Here is a 19,510-nt window from a genome sequence, read left to right as displayed (position 1 = left end):
TTTATCATTTATCTTCCTACACTAATAAAAACTCTGAGACTGTGTCAAGTTAGCAAGTGAACTGAAACAAATTTGTTGAGTCCTTGACAAAAAAAAAAAACTTTTTTCACTTAGTAAAAACTTTCTGATAAAATGCTAAATATTTGCTACTTCTACAGCTATTAATAAACTCATGTGTAAAAAATGAATTCTGATATTTGACATAAATTTGCACTCAGTAATTTTGGGATGATATTTGCATACCTTTTTTTATTTTGCATCATTGTGCTTTAACTTTTTTGGTTTTTATTGATTAGGCAGGTTTAAATTTATAGTTTGAGGTTACACACATTTATATAGTCGAACAATGTAGACTTAAAGTCTTGAATATGAACTTATTAAAGGTCATCTGGAGCTGCTGAAAAAGGGGGTAAACTGATATAAGTGTGATAAATCAGTGTAATATCAGCCTCCATGGTTATGGTGAGGCAGAGCTAAAACTAAGCAAAGACAATTGTGTCAACCAAGGACAAGTGAACCTACATCCATATCATGTTGCAGTTCTTCAACATGATATGGATAATGGTTTTCTATCTGTTTTAGATACAGGTTTTCTGGAGCATGTTGTTAGTTTTTACTTGTTTTTATGTAAATCCAGTTGCACAGTATTATCTTTACTGTGAGAAAACCTCACTATATACTTGTATTTTAATTTAGTGACCTGTAAAGGCCATAGAGAGACGACACAACGTTCATTTTAGTCCAGATTATGAATTCTGTTTTGAGTAAAAGGGTAAAAACAGATTTGGAGACGATGACTTGCATCAAGTTTTTTAATCATTTGAATTTTTGGTTTTTGAAGATTTAAATTTGGAAAAATCTGGATTTTTTTATTTTTAATTTTTTTTTTCACCAACATTCTCCTCGAGTCTCCATAGTTCAGAGTGATGTGAGTGCACCCCAAAGCCGCCATTTTGTTTGACAGACATGTTTTATATCTTCTGTTTATTCAGACTCCGAATTCAGGTTAACTCCATGACAGAAAATTGGGGCCAGGCTAAGATTGGTTTTCTTTTATTATTATTATAGAATAAACTCTCATGACAATGTTGAAATATTGTGAATGAAGTCTTAATATTACAAGAATAATGTAGTAATATTAGAGGATGAAGTAGTAACTTTATGAGACTGCAAAAGGTAAAATATATATATACTTACGTATATCCAGGCTTTTTTCTTATTTTCTTTTCTTTTTGTGCTTATTTTCTTGTAATTTTAAGACATTCTTCTGGTAAAATTGTGTCTTTATTCTGCTGAAGGGATGATTAATATAAAAGCCACATTTTGAAAATGTTTATGTAGTTTTTTTGGGGTTTTTTTTAGAAAAGAAAGTGAGGAAAAAACTCTAATATTGGACCTGATATGAAAAACAATGCATAGCATATCATCCAGCCCTGTTTTATACAGTAGCGTTTAGTCCAATCTATACTAGAAACGGGTGTTGTATCAATGATTTACAAGAACAAAAAGCTCTCTAATTAAAGAGCTGAATTTCCTACTCAAGCTATCTGTAACAAAAACAATCACTAAAAAGTTTGGTTAAGTCACAATCCATTAATAACTAAATGTTTTCCAAAAGGCTGAGTAACATGTTATTCCATTATGTAGGGCAAATTGAATCGGTGTTTGTGTTTTCCATAAAAACGTATTCATCTAGAGGCTGATGTATGTAAAAGTTATATCTTAACAGTCCAGATATGCAGAGATTGAACGCGCAAGTTAACCCATGTAGATTAAATGGTCACCAAACGGATAAACCAGTAACACAACTAGATTTCTAATCTTGCCAAAATGGTCACGGTGTTTTTTTAAACCGCTTCCAACTAAATTTCTTAAACTATAGAAGCAGGTCGAGGCTGAGCGGTGGCCAAAGTTTGATTTAAAGCGAGGAGCTGGCTGAGACCTTTAATAAATCATTAATCGAACAGGCTGCGAATCAGCCGCAAAGGAACACGATGTCACCTGCTTTCTCCTGACAAAGCCACCGTAGCCTGACCTGTGCACGATTACTGCTCCCAGGTCAAAGGTTAACGTTACAAAGGTGTTGTATAATTCACTCTAGCTGAGTGTTATTCTGACACCATCATCATGTGTGTTTTACAGATCCACTACGGTCGGGTCAGCAACTTTACATAACTATACCGTCTTCTGCATTATGAGTGGACGTTTTTAACAGCCACTCCTTGAATGGATCTGACCTGTACGAAATATTCGACCTTGTTGTGGCGTCATATGGCTGTTACTTGAATTCATTCGAGTCTTGTGGATTGATTCATTTTGAAATTATTCACCCCCTCTTCCTCCTCCCGGCTCTTCTCGTCTTCGTCATCCTCTTCTTCCGGGCGGTTCAACCAGCTATGCTAACTGCGGCTACCGCTGCTTCTCTGGAAGGTTATTCTGTCCTACTTGTAGTAGTACACCCCCGCCCCCCCTCCTCCTTTGAAAAAGTCAAATATAGGACAGAAAGGGAGGCCCATATACTCGGCCGGTCTGATCGCTGCCGTGAATGGCAGGGTCATCTGCGCAGCTGGGGCCCGGCTGTTCAAACTATGATCATTAAAGCAAAGTACAAGCAAAGGAAGTGGGGCAGAACATGAGCGGTTAACGTCCTAATGCAGTGCACTCACTGGTGCCCCGGCCAAGCGGTGCGTCTTCACCATTAACAATTAGACTGGGCATTAACGGCTTCAGATGCAGGGCTGCGTGACTGCTTTCACACATGATTTTCCATTTCATTTTACTGCAGAAAATGTGCTCATTTAACAGTTTCCTCCATTTTTTCTTTTTCAAATATTTTTACTAGAGTCAATCAAACAAATTACAACGTATAATTATTGTTGTTAAATCTCAGTTTTCAGGTCAATTTCCCATCATTGTAAGCATATTAACAGTACTGAAAGTCATTTCCGTTTCTCTGATCAGGGATTGTTTTCTTGCTCATGTTCCGATAAACGGCTGAATGACATCAAACCGTAGAGATACAAAAGATGGCTTGAACTCACAAATCAGTTTTACGCTTTTATTTGACAGTCTTGAAGAAGATTTAATATTTTGACACTAACTTTGTCTCCATCGCAGTCAGAAGTAAGCAGCGTTTTTGTTGGGTTTAAATAGAAATGGGTGTAAAACAGTCATTGGAGGCTTGATTAGATAAAATTCCTGGCTTCAGCCCTGGGAGCCTCCCTTTTCTTGTTTTATAGGAAGGGTGGAGCTGCTATCTACACTCAACATTTTCAACAAGTCAAAAGTAAACGCTACCCACTTAAAAGCTGAACCAAGTAGCTGATACCATCACGTAAAGGTCACATTATCCTCAATACAAATAGAAACCTCTTACCACTAAATAGGGGTTTGCAGACTGACATTTAATGTGTTGCAGGCCAAATATCTAAGAAAATGTTAAATTCCAACATGTTCCATTATATTTAATGGAAAACAGGAAGTGTTGGCCTGTAAACAAGTTGATAATTAATCTGTACTGATCATAAATGAGTTTAAATGATTAACAAATAAATATGCTCATATGATTCAGAAGTTAACTTGGGCCATTAATCAGTTTTCCACATTATTTTATTGATTTCAAAATATTTTTTATTTTTATTAAAAATATTGGTGCTTTAACATAATCGGGGTTAAACCAGCTTTGTAATTAAACTGATGGATTTAACAAATCTGATTGTACTAGTTTGAAAAAAAAAAAGTTTAGCTAAGGAGTATTAGTTTTGGTCGTTGACAAGTAAAACAGTCAGTTGAGTCGTCTCTGAATACATAAGTCACATATTTTACACTAAAGATTGCACAATATTAAAAAAAAAATGTTTTCATGATCATTTTAATGAATGTTTCATCTGGGTATATCCTCAAATTATGACAAGAAAACAACTTAGTTGGACTTTATTTAAAAATTTTACCTGAACATTTCAAACCCTCATAAAACGTTTTCTGCGGCATTAAACTATCACATCATGTAATGCACGACTCCTTATAATTAGCAAATATCTCTGAAATGGTGATCGCAATAAATTTGTTTCAAAGGCTTGTAGGCATAGAAAACGTGTCATTTGAGGCAGCAGATTATACTATTATTATTATTATTATTATCATCATCCTCTGGTAATAATCCTGTCAAATAGGCTTACATTTATTTTGTGTGATTGAAGATTTCTTTATATGACAGTTTTTGTGACTTAAAAAATGGAATCCATAATGTGATCAATCAGGTTTTTTTGGGGGGGTGAATACAGTATACAGTAGTAAAAAAGCAAATTTTTAATCAAATCTGCAAAATTTGTTTAAAAATTGTATTTCTGTTTCTACAGAAACAGAAATATTTGAGAATATGAGGATGAAGCCTTCAGGGTTTCCAGGTGTTTGCGTGCGTTTCGTAATAATTGCAATTTTGAATTGCTGTATAGCAAACACTGAAGGAGAGGTGCAACTTATTTTATATTAAATGGATTCCACTGCAGGGTTGGTCTTTTATATATATATATTTTTGTTTTGTTTCCAGATTTGATCCACTGCACCAACGAGATGAACGTGAACATTCCCCAACTGGCTGACTCTTTATTCGAGAGGACCACCAACACCAGCTGGGTGGTGGTGTTCAAGTCGCTCATCACCACACACCACCTCATGGTGTACGGCAACGAGGTGAAACATTCGCTCGTATCATCACCGTCACACTAACCCCCAGAGTTTAACCGCTCTTCTCCTCTCGCAGCGTTTTATCCAGTACTTGGCTTCAAGGAATACACTTTTCAACCTCAGCAATTTTTTGGACAAAAGTGGCCTACAAGGTAATGCTTCGAGTGAAAGGTGTTGATATATTTTTCTTTAGAAAAGAAGAATAAAAGCTAATTTATGTTTTGTTGTTTTCCACGGCGTGACGTTGCAGGCTACGACATGTCTACGTTCATCAGAAGGTATAGTCGGTACCTGAACGAGAAAGCCGTCTCCTACAGACAGGTCGCCTTCGACTTCACAAAAGTTAAACGAGGGTAAGACTGAACAAACTGGGATTCTCTCCTGTGTTTACTGCAGTGTTGTCCTAATGCAATCTTGTTCTTCATAGTTGTAGAGATAAATTGGCCAGTTACTAAACCAACTTTTGTTTCCATTTCTTAAAATTTAGTTTTTTTTTTGTTTTGTTTGACCAACAATCCACCTCCAAGTAATTTGTCGACTGTGACAATTTATTAACTTGAATATCGGAATACAAGTCTTATTTTTAATAGATTTTAAGTGTCAATTACATATTGGTTAATTCTAATCTTATTTTATTATCAAGGGGAAGTACCATAGCTTGTTATCAGTGCTTGCTTACGAAAAGTGAACCAGGAAAGGCCTGCACCGCACGCACATGCAAATTTAGTCCTTTGTTTGCTTCTACTCAGAGAGGCTGTGATGAGAAACTGAAACGGAAAATTAAGGAAGATCAGTAAGCCATATTACCATCATTTCTTAAATGTTTAAAATATGTAAAATTTCTTGTTTACTGTTTCAGGTTTGTAGATCTGGTTTTAACAACAATGATAAAGTTATTTAAAAAATTCCATGTTTTCCCTGGACTCACTTTATTCAGTCTTATGAAAACAAGTATTATATATACAAGGGGTGTTAATCAACACCTTTATCACAATACGATATATCGATTTGTTTGGATGATACAATGTTTCTCAGTCTGTCACGATACGATTTTGTTTAACTTGTGATCGATGTGCTGTATATGCCAATTCAAATCAATCATTTTCATACAGCCTTAACAATTTACAAAAAACAATTCAAATGTGATTTGAACGTCTTTATTTCTAACTTATTTCAGACATCAACTGCGTTCCCACAGTTGATGTCTGAAAAAACAGTCACTGATTAATCATTTCAAGAGTAACTTCTTTCTTGCTTCAGGGCCAGCACTCTATCAAACGCAGTGTCATCATTGGCTAGCAAAGGGATGTCTTTCACTAATCATTTCAAGAGTAACTTCAGATGAATTCAGGATCCATTCACTTCAAAGATGATGGTCCCCTTTTGAAAATGCACAATTATTTTTAAGTGTTATATATTTGTATATAGATTTAGAAACTTATCCTGGCCGTGAAATTCACAACAACGTAGAATTGTCTGTATTAACTTAAATTAATATTGTTACCTTCCTAAATTTGATTTCTTTTTAAAATTTTTGCCTAAAATATTTTTTTTTTCTAAAGACAGATGTGATTTATTTATTTATTGTTGCCAAAATCACTTTCTCATCAAATATCAAAATGGAACCACAGTAGGTTGTTGCAGGAAAAATTATGTATTTATTTTAATAAACTATAAATTTCTAAATAAAATGTCACTATATTTTTGTGCCTACGCTGCGTCTCTCTCTTTGCCCATTTCCTAATTATAATAACTAAAAAGCCGTTTGAGGTTTTGGTGTTTTCATTGGAGAAACGGCATGTTCAAATATTCTAGTTTGACTTAAAAGAAACATTATTTTCAATGTTTTCTTCAAATTCGTCTGACATTCTAGACCATTTGTTGCCTCATTAAGTAACCGTGACTCCACACGTCCAAACAGAGTCGACGGCGTAATGAGGACCATGAACACAGAGAAGCTGCTCAAGACCATACCCATTATTCAGAACCAGATGGACGCCCTCCTCGACTTTAACGTGAGTTTCCGCTGAAGCCTCGTTTGGCTGAAGTTTACAGGTTACGTTGTGTTTTCTAAACTCACATTTCACACAGTTTGTGCCTCAGCAAATGGCAGCGCAGTGTCTTTTAATAGAAATAGTCGTGGTTGACTGCCTTTTCTTAGGTCAATGCCAACGAGCTGACTAATGGAGTCATCAATGCAGCCTTCATGCTCCTCTTCAAAGACTCCATCAGGCTCTTTGCTGCTTACAATGAAGGCATCATCAACCTGCTCGGTGAGACCTTAAGCTTTGCTTTTCCCCCTCCTGCTGTCAGAATGTTTGCACTAGTGTTAGAAAACGCATCGTCTCCTTCCCAAACAGAGAAATACTTTGACATGAAGAAGACTCAGTGTAAAGAAGGCTTGGACATTTACAAAAAGTTCCTCACTCGCATGACCCGGATATCGGAGTTCCTCAAAGTAGCCGAGGTAGATTCTGCTTCATTTTCACTCTGAAAGCTGTTGCCTTAAATGAGTTCAACTGGTTTATTTATTTTTAATTTATCTATTTTTAAACAGCAGGTGGGAATTGATCGAGGCGATATCCCAGACCTCTCACAGGTGAGCAACATCATTTTTTATTTATTTATTTTTAGAAAAAGCCATGCCTTGCTTTGCTTTCTTTAATCCCAGCTAAGATCGTCCCTGTATTTTGTTTAGTGTTTTTTGGGTCTGGCTAGAGCACAGATGTAGATTATACTGAGATGTTAATTAAACGAGACACGTGACTTTAGAGATGCACCAATCAGAATTGTGAGTTGTCGTTTTTGTAAAATGTGAATGTGCTGTTAGAGCTAAAAACTACAAAAGCTAAAAAAAGGAGAAATAAAAGATCAAATTATTTATTTCTTTCTTCTAGTTTTCATGATTGTATGGAGTAAATTGTAAAACAGGCTCTTATGAACATTATTAATCAAATACCAAATGGTTAGAGTTGGCATTCTTAGCTGACTTTAGCATCTTTCATTAGCGATTAGCATGAATGCCATGACAAAAACAGTGATTTTCATATGCTTTGCATAGAGCAGGCCTGCGTAAGCTTTCCATAAGGTCACATGAGTAACTATGGTTGCCTCTGAGGCTCAAATCCACTAAAATGTGACGTGCCATATTGACAACTGAGATCTTATTAGTATCTTCCTGTAAGTAATGTTTGTCTAGCAAAGCAATTGATCTGATTGGTGTAATAGGAATCAGTATGTAGTGGTATAGTAAAACAGAAATCTCAGCAACTTTATGATTTAAAATGACAAAAACAGACAAACAATCCCACAAGTCTTCTCAGAACCAGTCCCAATTGGATCTGGTTCTGGTTAGAATATAGTAAAGTCCATGTTTTGTAATTATTCTCTTCCGTTCACTAGACAGTTTCTTGGTGCATCTCTAATGATTTTGCATGATTTTTATTTATTTATTTATGTTTTGGCCGCATGTTTTTCCCGAAGGGGACGCTTTCCCTCCTTTTGCTCCTGATCCTCCCTCTGCTCTTCCAACCCGCGTCTGCTTCAGTAAATAAAGGTGTTTGGGGTTTTTTTTTAAAGTCCACCCTATAGAACGAGATTGATCGCATATTGACAGCTTTATCTCCAAATTAAAGTAAAAAAAGAAGAAACTAAAACAATACATGCTGCTGCATCAATATATCACCCCAAAAGAAGTTGAGTTGAAATGCTTTTTCTCCCCTCTGACTGTCACCACCTTTATATTCTGTATTCTCCTCCCTCCTTTATCTTTCCACTTTAGTTCACAGTTTGTGTAAGTACTGTTCTTTCACTCTTCTTCTTCTCTGTTCGTGACTTGCCTCGGTGTTGTCTTTTTGCATGCCTCTGCTCTGACTCGTGTCTCCCACATCGTGGTGAAACGCAGTTGAAGGAAAAAACCCTTGCTGTGGTAAAATTCTGCTTTACTTGGGTCGTGTCGTTGAGGCAGTGTAGCTCGTTCTCCTGTTTAAAAAAATAAATAAATAAATTTACGGAAGAAAAAAAAATGGCTGCCCTGTCGTGCTTTAGACATGGCCGATTCAACAACCGGGTTGTTGAAGGAGCTGTGGTGCAGTCCGTCATCCCACACAGATGTTACTCTCTCATCCCAGAGTAGCTTTTTGGCTGGAATGCGGTCATTGATCAGTGGTTGGTGGCTTCCACCCCGGAGCAGGTGTAATTCTCTGAAATTGGCTGACGATTCATTTGTTTCCGATGGTATTTCATGAGGTTTCGTGCTTCCTGCTCCATCGTTGTTGCCCACCACTACCCGTAATGGTGTTGATGTCCGTTCACGTAACATTTTCTACATGTCAAGCGGTTGCTGACTGTGCGTTTTGTTTTATTTTTCATTTTTCCCTCGTCACGCCAGGCTCCCAGCAGCCTCCTGGAAGCTCTGGAGCAGCATTTGGCCTCTTTAGAAGGGAAGAAAGTCAAAGACTCCACTGCAGCCAGCAGGTACTTTAACTCACCGACGTTGTTGCTGCTTTTTTTTCTGCGTTTGATCGATAATGCTTTCTCATTGGCTCTGTGTGTCTGGTGTTTTGTAATTTTGTTCTTTCTTGCTTCAGGGCCAGCACTCTATCAAACGCAGTGTCCTCATTGGCTAGCACAGGGATGTCTTTCACTAAGGTGGATGAGCGGGAGAAGCAGGCAGCTCTAGAGGAGGAACAGGCCCGACTCAAAGCTCTCAAGGTTTGTTTACAGGTCGAGATCCACTCCATGAATGCGCCTCATTTGACTGCTTTCTTAAGTTGCGCTACTTTTTATTTTTATTTTTGTCCCAGGAGCAAAGGCTCAAAGAGCTCTCGAAGAGGCCATCTTTTTCCACCACCGATACATCGCCAATCTCCACCACCGGGGGCACCATCAGCACAGCACCAACCATCGACCTCTTCTCCACACCCAGCTGCTCAAACGGGTACAGCTTTCACATAGCCTCTAGTTACTTATTGGCTTCTTTAGAGTTTACTTTTTTGATTTCTTGTGTCAAGTTTAATAGATCTGACTCGTAGGCCTGTCACAATGCACTTTGCTGGATGGTAAATTATCAGAAATTATTGTGATATACGATATTGTCATTTTGAGATCATTTTCAAGTAATTTATTGATGATGACAGAACAATGCCAGTTTGCCCACTCAAAGATTAATAAACTGTGATTTTGTAAAGAACACTTTACACTGGAACTGGAAGATATTTTGAATCTAAAATAAGAAAAAAAATAAAAACAAAATGGCCAAAAACCACAAATAATGAGGAATTAAATGTTTCATAAACCCTAAATGAAGTCAGTTGACCTTATGCAATGAAAAATTTATAATAAAAAAATTATGATACAATTAATTGATTTATTTCTTGTTGCGACAAGCTTAGAGATTTGAAAATTTCATATGCAGACATGGATAAATGTCTGCATATCTTAAAGCCTATAAATATATTTACCTTTTTAGATATGGTAAGAATATCTCACTGAAAATCGGCCCTAAATTCAAGTATGTAGTGATAGGAAAGAAATCTTGTCTTAAATAATTGTTTTAAATCATCAGAGAGCCATTTAAATTGGCTGCAGCTAAAGCATTCTTTTCTTTGCTCTGCTCTTTTTTTTAAACTTCCAAAAATCTAAGATGTCCTTTTATTTCTTGGAGCTTAAATATGAGTTGACACTCGGTCCTGTTTCTTTTAGCTGCCAATCCCTAGATCGCTAGCAAAAAGACATGAGGCTAAGACGGTTCCCACACAGTCTGAAATGTCACAAATAGTTTGAAATTTGACTATTTTTCTTGTCTCAATAGATTTGTGGAAAAAATGAAACTATTGTAAAATGTTAATTTTTTTTCTTTCCCCGGCGTTTCTCCTTATCGCCAGTCTTCACAGAGACTGAAATCTAATGTTACTGAATAGATGGAAATGTTTACGTTGACTTAAATTTGAATGTCAAACATTAATTTTGATTTATCTCACTCTTTGTTTTTACCCATCACTATTTTTGAATTACCATCTGAAGACACACAGTTTCAGAGATCAAAAAGGGACATTTCACCACATTTAAATGAGACTGTAGCCTCATTTAAATGCTGGGTAAACTGGGATTGATAAACACTCAACAAAAACTGGAATGTAAGCATTTTGCTTAAATATTTTTGGAACCTACAGATGTGACCTCTATTAAAGCTGTTCATGGCAAATGCGTTTTCCTGCAGTCTCTGAACTGCAAAAATCTAAAGAAATCTAGTACGTCTGTACGGTTGAAGTCCTATCAGTCAGGTTTTACTGAGGCTGGTTTCCATTCTGTGACGATGCGCATCATTGAACATAGAGCTGGTTAAAGGAGCTTTTGTTTTCTTACTTATCCCCAGACAGTTATGGTTCAGTAGTGGGTTAATAAAACCTTCTGACATGATGTATGTTTTGTTTTTGTTTTTTCTGGACGCAGTGCGGTCAAGATGGAGAGTGACCTTTTTGACCTGCAGCCGAGCTTCCAGCCCTCCATGCAGTCGGCCTCCACAGGCCTCCCAGTGGCCACGGCGTGGGCAGGTAAACCTTTCTTTTGTTTTTTCCCCCTTTCTTCTTGTCATCCTCCAACCAACACCGTAGCTCTAGACTTTGGCTCTGCATGCTATCCTTCTCTTGTTGCTGTTGTTTGACTCTGATCTCCACCTCTTCCTGTCCTCTCCACTCTTGTTTCTCTGTCATTTTTTTTCTTCTTTCCTGTCTCTCTTCTCTTTTTTTTCTCCCTCTGCCTGCATAGATCCTTTCACCTCTACTGAAGCTGGAGATGATTCCATGCCAAACCTTAACCCTTTCCTGTCAAAACTCGTTGTCGATGCCACTCACTTACCTGTCGTGTCTTCAGACGGTGTTAGCTTTTCCTCTAGGACATCCGGTCATGAAATGTTTGGTGGTAACAACTCATTTTGTTTCTCTTCCAAAGTCTCTCGCCTCTCTCGTTCATATATCTGTAAAATACTTAAGCGCATGATTATCCTGCATGTTTGATGTGCTTCTGTAGTCTGAATATTTTGTCTGTGCTGATCTTTTTCTCTCCTTATCTTACCAAACTCAGATTGGCCATGGGTTTGTTTTTGTTTAGCAAGTTGTGATTTAAAAAAGAAAACCTAGAGCTTTTTTCTGTTTAGCCTGTAAATATTTAGCTAACGTTTAATGGTGATGAAGTGAAAAAAAGTTTAAAAGGTAAATCTTTTGAGTTCTTCCAAATAATCAATGTTAGAGGTGCAACGCTACATGAATGTATACTAAAACTTTCTGTGTGGCTCTTTCGATTCAGCACACACACAATATGTTGTTTTAAGCATACATTCACGCTGAGGGTTAATGTGCCGAACTCTCTGTTCTCTACTTTACAGTTTCTCATTTAGCAACATAAGCATAGAGGGAGGAAAAAAGTTGGATCACACAAGTGCTTTACATCAGCGTTTTATTCCACACTAAACTTAATTACTAACCCGAAACGACATCCAGCCGAACGCAAGCGTCAGTGCTACAGAGACAAACAGGCTAACATCCAAATTCAGCCCCAAATGTCATCAGAGTCTTTATAGCAGAAGTGCAGCTATGCTCCGGTGGCGTCATGGCAGAACGTTTTGCATTTTGAGGGTTTACACAGGCAGGTGCTATTTTATGGTGCATTCAAGTACAACTCGTACACAGAAGTGTCTTTTAAATCACACGGTGTGAGCGCATCCACAAGAAATTTTAAGGCCTTAAGATGTCTCAAATTTTCAACTAAAAAAGAAAAAAACAAAACAAATAAATGCTAATCACAGGTCTTAAATTTTGTCTTCATATGACTTTTTAGTCCTGTGAATTCCATGTAGAGTTTTTTCTTTTCTTTTCTTTTCTTTTCTGTCACCGGACTTTTTTGTCAGGCAAACACAAACATCTTCACTGCGTTCTGTGACTCAAAGCGGTTGCGGACATCGGTAACTAGCTACTAATGTACAAAAAAATATATATATATATCACCATGAGATGAACTGAAATTTTTTTTCTTCTTTTGTTTGATTTTTGCCACTGGGGGCTCCAGAATTTTCCATGTACAAAATTGTGTTGCACATCAGTCGTTTCCTGCCATTCGGACATTTTGCTCCGCCGTTTCTCTTTCTGCCATCTTTACTTGCATTGATTTTTCTAAACAAAGCCTTACGGTGCAAGTGGATTCAGGCTTTGAAAGCAACAACCACAGGCATTGGTTGTTAAACTTTACAAAATGATCACAAAATTATTTGTTTTCAGGATAATTTGAAGCCAAAATTGAGTGATTGTCATTATGTGCAAAATACTAACTTAATGTTTGTATTAAATTAGACTCCAGTCCACAGCTTAACAGCATTTTCAAATATGAATCATGCCATCTTTTAAATATGTTTTCCACACAGCAGAGTGATTAACACTTGACTTTTGGAACGGTTGTATCAAAGTGCAGCTGACTGTAAAATCTGCCATCATGTCTTCTGTGCAGTTAGCTTTCAGCTACAGTTTGGTGTTGCTTTGTAGTGCTCAGATGCTGTAGAGCTTTTAAAGTTGAAACCTGTTCTTACACTATTTTTGATTCTCCAGATCGTTACAATCCCTTTACTGACACAAACTCATCAGTTTCAACCAATTACAAACGCACAGTGCGGATAGAGCACTCCATCTCAGGTACTACGACGGCTCAAAGCCTTGACCTATGTTTGCTGGCAAACATAGACTCCTGTCCACAAATCCCCAGAGCCATTATTTTAATACCTCTAGCAGATTTATTAGAATTAAAGGAAGAGTTTTACATTTTGGGATTTTTTTTTTATTTTTAGTTTCTACTTTTGTTACTACTAAACGTGTAAAAGTAGTAACATCGCCAGACCAGATCATCAGCTTTTTATTTGCCAATATCTTTGAGTTGGAGAATAAATTTTAATTGCATCAAGCCAGATGTCACATAATCATCTTTCAGTAGAGCCTTTTTTATGGGAAGATGTTTTAGCTAAACATTAATTATGTCCAAAATAAACATATGTGTACATTTTACAAACTGCCTTATAACAGTTTCAATAATAAAGCCTTAAATTTGTCTGAACGCACGTAAACTTGATAAGTGATATCAAGTTAACAATATTAAGAGCAGTGCGAAATCTTGATTAAAAAAAAACATTTTTTATTTAGACAAATGACTGGGTTTAAAAAGACAAGTTTAACATATTCAGTGTGAAGCATTAAGATTAGGGCTACAACGATGAGGTATTTTAGTAATCGATTATTCTGTTAATTTTATTCTAAGCGATTAATTAAAAATGGCAAATTTTGCATTTAACCACTTAAACCTTTTTTTAAACATCAGAAATGGATTCAAGTATGTAAACTGATGACGCAATTCCTTTTTTAAATAAGAAGTTAAACATTTTACTGCCTAAAAATGTAACATTTCATTTGTGGCAAAAGATGCATCTGCAACAAAAACATGCTTCTAACAACATGTGGGAAGCTCAGCCTTTTCTGATGGAATTAACGTCAAAACAGTGCAGGGCTGATCTGTTTAATTTCTCATTTAATCGATTAATAATTAGAGAGCAAGAGGAGCTTAATAGGATTTTTTTTAAACAGAATTGAGACAAGATTAAGTTTGGTTTTTTTTGTCTTAAATGCAAAACGTACATATTGCATAGCTTTGACTTAGTTATTGCTCTGACTGTGTTCTTCTTTCAGCAAATGACCTTTTTTCCCCTAATTGCTATACTCTGTTTAACGATTAATCGTTTGCTAAATTATTTGATGGCTATTTCAACAAACAATCATTTCAGCCCCTATTAGAGTAGCGTTTTAGTATGATTTTCAATTTTTTTTAAAAAAATGTAGCGGGCCTGATGAGCTGGTCTGGGATGATCTGTAATAAATTAAATTCTTATCCAACGTTTCACAAGATTGATTCCCAAAATGTTCCAACTTTACCTTTAATCCCTTGTGGGTTGCTACATTTTTATGCTGCAATGTTTTACTTTAACCGATCTACTGAGAGATTACATGAAAAACTTTTATGAATAAAATGGATATATGTAAATGTATCTATGTACAAGCACTTTTTTCTTGCTTTCTGTATTGCTGTTGTCAGTCCTTACCTGTTTCTGACCTGTCCTTGGAATGCTTTTCTTCCCCTTTTCTTTATCTTCCCATTTTCTTTGCCGTTTATCCGGCTGCTTCACGCGACCTGTCAGACTCCTTCTGTGGTCCGGTGTCCGTTGCTCAACACCTCCCACACCAGGCTCCCTTCCCCACTGAGCCCTCTACTGTAGCAGGTCTATTCAGAGGTAGAGTATGCTAGGCTCGCTCTTCAGCAGATCAAATCTAATTTTCTGCTCTGCTTAAGGAATCCTGCTACTGTGCAGTTTGGGAATCTAGTTCGGAAATGCTGTAACTTTGTCAGTCAGCGTTCTCGTCTCTTTTCCAAAGGATACTCAACGCCTCAAGCCCCTCCACAACCGCCAGCAGGGGCCCTACAGGTGGACTTTGAGTCCGTTTTTGGAAACAAAGCCGCCGGCAGCGGGAGCCTCAACTCTGATGGTGACGATTTAATTTCATGGGACTGAATCTTGCTTAATGTAGCACAATAGTGTGTTATGTTTAAAAACAAAAAAAAACAAAAGAAAAAAAAAACATGAATTTTGAAAAAAATGAAGGAATACTATATGTTTATTTTCCCTGTCAGATCTCACCGGAGGCATCCTGAAGCCGACTCTCGCCGGCTCCAACCAGCTGTCCAATCAGCAGCCTGAGAAGCTGGTGTCAGACGACCTTGACTCTTCCCTGGCCAACCTCGTCGGCAGTGAGTGCAGCGCTTCATATTCATCTGCGCTAATGAACATGTATCTTCATTAAGACGCACAAAAAAAATGACTGAAATTGTTCCACTAACCACTGCTTGACGAATGTTGCTTTCCAGATCTGGGCATCGGAAACGGAACGATGAAGAAGTAAGTGACGGTTGATTGGCTGATTGGTGGATGGGGGCGCCGTGTGCGTTTTCAGCTGCTGCTGACGCCTGCTCTGTTGATCCGCAGTGACATCCACTGGAGCCAGCCGGGGGAGAAGAGGATGACCGGTGGCACCAACTGGCAACCCAAGGCAGCGCCCACCACGACCTGGAACCCCGTCTCCATGGTGACACAGACGTTCACATTTAATTATGTTTATATCGGCTGTAGTTTTACCTTCAAATCTGAATTTTAAAAAAAATTCAAGTCTTATTCAGAGCTCAAAAAAAATAAATCCTCTAAAACGTTCCAGGATTTTAAAAGATTTTTACTTACAAACTGCTTCAGAAACGACCAGCAACACAAAAGTATTCACACCCCATCACAGTATTTCCCTTTTTGAGAGGTTGCAGACAAACCTCCAGTATTTTATTTTTAAACGATAGAGCGACTCTTCTTAGTGTCGCTCCATCACATGTTTTGTTTAAAACATGTTTACAGACAAAAGTGTTTTCTATCTTAATTGCCAAATTTGTTTAAATATTGTACAGTTTGGCTTAACAACTATGAATATGTTTATTTTTCAAAAAATGGTCTGTCATTTGTGTCTGCATACCCAAGTTAATGATGAATTGATTACTATATTAATTGACAATTATTCCAATAACCGATTCATCAGGATTAATCTGATTAATCGATTCAGCCGTAACAAATATGCTTTGATTTAATCCATCCCACTACATCTTTAGCTGATAAAGGTTTATTGTGGGTTTTCTCTGATCCATAGAAGTTCAAATTTTTCCATACAGACTCAAGTATGTAAACAGAATAAATAAATAATGTAAAACGTTTGTCCCACAACTCTCTGGCGGTTTTGCTATAAAGTTTCCTCAAACTGTTTCTCTCCCATCAGCCACCGTCAGTCATGGCCTTCCCTGCCACCACTCCCACAAGCATGATGGGATACAGCATGGTGAGTCCCTCCGCTCAGCTGCTGCTTCCACTCTGAAGATCACAGAAAAGTTCCACAAATAATTTTCCCTTTTCGTGCAACAATTTGTTTTGATGGTTAAGCAGCTTGGCAGATTTTAAAAATTACAGATATTTATGATGAGACAATTTATCAAAGACATTATGACAGAATCCATTATTATGATTATGATTATTATCATTTCATAAGCCTAAATTTGGACAGCTTTATTTACAGGTAAAATCTGATATTTTCATACACCTCATAAAAAGACAGATTTTTTTTTCTCACCGTCTGAAGTTAAATCAGACTTAACTTTTCTTGTTTTGAGTCATTCATAATTATTACAATTATTTTTATTTGCTAAATGCCAGAGTTATTGATGAGAACAGTTTTTTTTATTTTTATCTTAACACGGTTTATGAATATTTATTATTCCGAACGGCTCAAGGACTTATTCATCTTTTTACTTGTATTTTGAACCTTAAACAAATTGAAATCAGGGGATTTTAGTGTGTTGTTCTCTGAACCAGTCAGGTGTACAGAATGTGAGAGAAAATTCATTTTTTGATAATGTTTTAATTTATTGTGATGCACCTAAGCAATAGTTTTGCCTGTTAGTATTTTATTTGTATTCCTACTGAACAGGAAGCATCCCTCAATAGGAGGGGAGGCAGAGTAGGGATCGCAAAACACTTTATTTATTTTTTCAGAATTGTTCATATTTTTTGCAAACTAAATGAAACGCCTGACCCGACTTTGTGTCCAACCCTCCGCAGCCTCCACAAATGGGCTCCATGGGGATGATGAATCCGCCCACCATGATGTACACCCAGCCCGTCATGAGGCCACCCAACCCCTTTGGCTCAGTGTCCAGCGCTCAGGTGGGTCCACGCGTCATCAGGACGGGGTGGCGGCGGGGGTAAAAGGGGCGTGGCCATTGTGTAGTGTTGTGTCTTATGGTTTGTCACTGTGAAAGCTTTGTTGTCGGTGTGAATACTGCTGAAGATGATGACAGTTTTAACAAAAAGAAAGAAAACCTTCCTCTGGAGCTGAAAGCAACAAAACAAAAACTGTAAATCATCATCTCTTGTTTCGACTTCCTGTTTCCAAACAGCTCCTTTTTTTATTATTATTATTATTAACCCATCAATCATACATCACAGCCTCTCCAACTAATCTCATCCCTACTTCAGTCTCTGTACTGACTCTGACTTGTCCTCTGGTCCTCCTACTTCCTCTGTTAGCCCTCTGCAGCCTCTAGTCCTTCCAGCCAGAGTCCTCTCCGAGCCCCTGGACAGGACCCGTTTGCACACCTCTCTCTCAAGGATTTCTTGTAGAGCATCTCTTTAGGTACATCATGCTGTTTGCTTGCTCAGGCACCTGCATGCGTTGTCTGTCCGGCGCTGATGCACGTTTGCTTTTGTCGCTAACTTTTAAGCCCCTTGATGTCCTTGCCAGTGGATCACGCACTACATGTTGATTTTTTTCTTTTCTTTTGTTTTTGTTTTGCTTGGATGTCATGCTTGTGTTGTCAGATAGAGACCAACTCATTTTGGTTCTTCGTTCCTCCATTCTCCGTTGCTCAGACCTGTTTTTTCTGCTTTGCAACTGTTGCTAAATTTAATTGTTGGCCGTTTGCTAAGCTTTGTCTCCTTCGAAGTAAATCTGAGGGCTGACGCAATTAATCGTGACAAATCAAATATTGAAACAATCAACTAATTTAGTAATTAATCGTTAAGTGAACAAAAGAAGGCAATTTGCTGAAAGAACAACATGCTAGGAGGAGGAGTTAAAAAAAACTTTACAAAACTATAAACGTTTTGCACTTAAGATGAAGAAAAAACTTGTCTGTAAATATGTTTTACCCAAAACTCAAGTGGCAGCTATAGCTTCACCTGCTTCAAATTCTGTAAAAAGAGGAACAGGAAGAAATCTTCTATTAGGCACATTTTGCTTATTAATTATTAGTCAGTCAGTTAATCCTAAACTGGTCACCAGATCAGCTCTGCACTGTATTAAGTAGAGCATAATTTGAGCTTTTCACCTGTTAGATTTTTATTTTATTTTAGCTACAGATGTACGCTTTGCTACAAATAATCAAATGTGCAGTAAAAGAATGCTATGTTATTTCATTTTAGGAAATAAAATGTGTATTTTCGCATTTAAAAAAAATATTTGTTCATTTGCATTTTTTATTGTATTTATAATATTTTGTAAAAAAATCTGCAGAATGTGCCACAGGTGAAGTTAAAAACTTTGTGTTATTATTATTGTAATAACTGGTCAGTTTCCCCATTTAATAGAAAACTGCAGTTGGTGTATCTGCAGAGACAATTTTGTCATTTTCTGGTTCCTCAAATAAACTTGGCTAATTTTTAAAAGAATATTGTGATTTAATAATTTGCTTCTGAATTGTCGATTTTTTTTTAAAATTTTTTTTAATGTTTTTACTGAAAATTTGTTTTAACATGAACTTGGAAACCAAATTTGCAGTTGCATGTTTGTGTCATGGTAACATCGTGTGCTTGTGGTTTTGCTTTTGCTTTGTAACTAAAAGGCGCTCAAACCAACCGTGTAACTCGACGACCTCATTAGTAAAACATATTCGCTTCATTAAGGCTTCAAATTCAGAATTTGCTAAACATCTTTGTTAACCTCAGTTTGGTTAAAAAAACAAAACAAAAAAAAAAACATAAAAATTAGGGAAAAGCTTAGCAAACTTCAGCTAAACTGTTCATACCTGTTTTTATCATTTCATTTTTATTATTCTGATACGACCCTCCACTTTTCTTGCAGATGCAGTTCATGTAATTTGAAGGAAGTGTCTCAGAAGATGAAGCACTTAGCTGCAAAACTTTGTCCTCGTT

General features: G+C 37.0%; 1 protein-coding gene across 11 annotated transcripts in view; it reads left to right on the top strand.

Annotated features, from left to right (window-relative positions):
* The window catches only part of picalmb (phosphatidylinositol binding clathrin assembly protein b), a 27,158-nt gene extending 7,648 nt beyond the window's left edge, over window positions 1-19,510 (top strand). Inside the window, exons 2-24 of one of the 11 annotated variants that reach the window (XM_016672626.1) lie at window positions 4,550-4,692; window positions 4,763-4,838; window positions 4,937-5,039; window positions 6,608-6,701; window positions 6,848-6,959; window positions 7,047-7,153; window positions 7,244-7,285; window positions 8,468-8,479; window positions 9,077-9,162; window positions 9,276-9,399; window positions 9,495-9,625; window positions 11,140-11,240; window positions 11,455-11,607; window positions 13,284-13,367; window positions 14,915-15,007; window positions 15,150-15,260; window positions 15,406-15,522; window positions 15,640-15,670; window positions 15,758-15,857; window positions 16,584-16,643; window positions 17,420-17,524; window positions 17,888-17,993; window positions 19,440-19,492. In XM_016672626.1, coding sequence (XP_016528112.1) covers window positions 4,550-4,692; window positions 4,763-4,838; window positions 4,937-5,039; window positions 6,608-6,701; window positions 6,848-6,959; window positions 7,047-7,153; window positions 7,244-7,285; window positions 8,468-8,479; window positions 9,077-9,162; window positions 9,276-9,399; window positions 9,495-9,625; window positions 11,140-11,240; window positions 11,455-11,607; window positions 13,284-13,367; window positions 14,915-15,007; window positions 15,150-15,260; window positions 15,406-15,522; window positions 15,640-15,670; window positions 15,758-15,857; window positions 16,584-16,643; window positions 17,420-17,524; window positions 17,888-17,980 — 2,078 coding nt within the window. In that variant the 3' untranslated portion in view covers window positions 17,981-17,993; window positions 19,440-19,492. Of the gene's footprint in view, window positions 1-4,549; window positions 4,693-4,762; window positions 4,839-4,936; window positions 5,040-6,607; window positions 6,702-6,847; window positions 6,960-7,046; window positions 7,154-7,243; window positions 7,286-8,467; window positions 8,480-9,076; window positions 9,163-9,275; window positions 9,400-9,491; window positions 9,626-11,139; window positions 11,241-11,454; window positions 11,608-13,283; window positions 13,368-14,914; window positions 15,008-15,149; window positions 15,261-15,405; window positions 15,523-15,639; window positions 15,671-15,757; window positions 15,858-16,583; window positions 16,644-17,419; window positions 17,525-17,887; window positions 17,994-19,439 lie in introns of all 11 variants that reach the window. The other 10 variants (XM_007554410.2, XM_007554412.2, XM_016672627.1 and 7 more) reach the window with 10 other exon arrangements.

Source organism: Poecilia formosa, unplaced genomic scaffold (assembly GCF_000485575.1).
Source record: "Poecilia formosa unplaced genomic scaffold, Poecilia_formosa-5.1.2 Scaffold63, whole genome shotgun sequence".
Taxonomy (NCBI): domain Eukaryota; kingdom Metazoa; phylum Chordata; class Actinopteri; order Cyprinodontiformes; family Poeciliidae; genus Poecilia; species Poecilia formosa.
The sequence above is the reverse complement of the archived record's forward strand: the minus strand, read 5'-3'. Positions and strand labels throughout refer to the sequence as shown.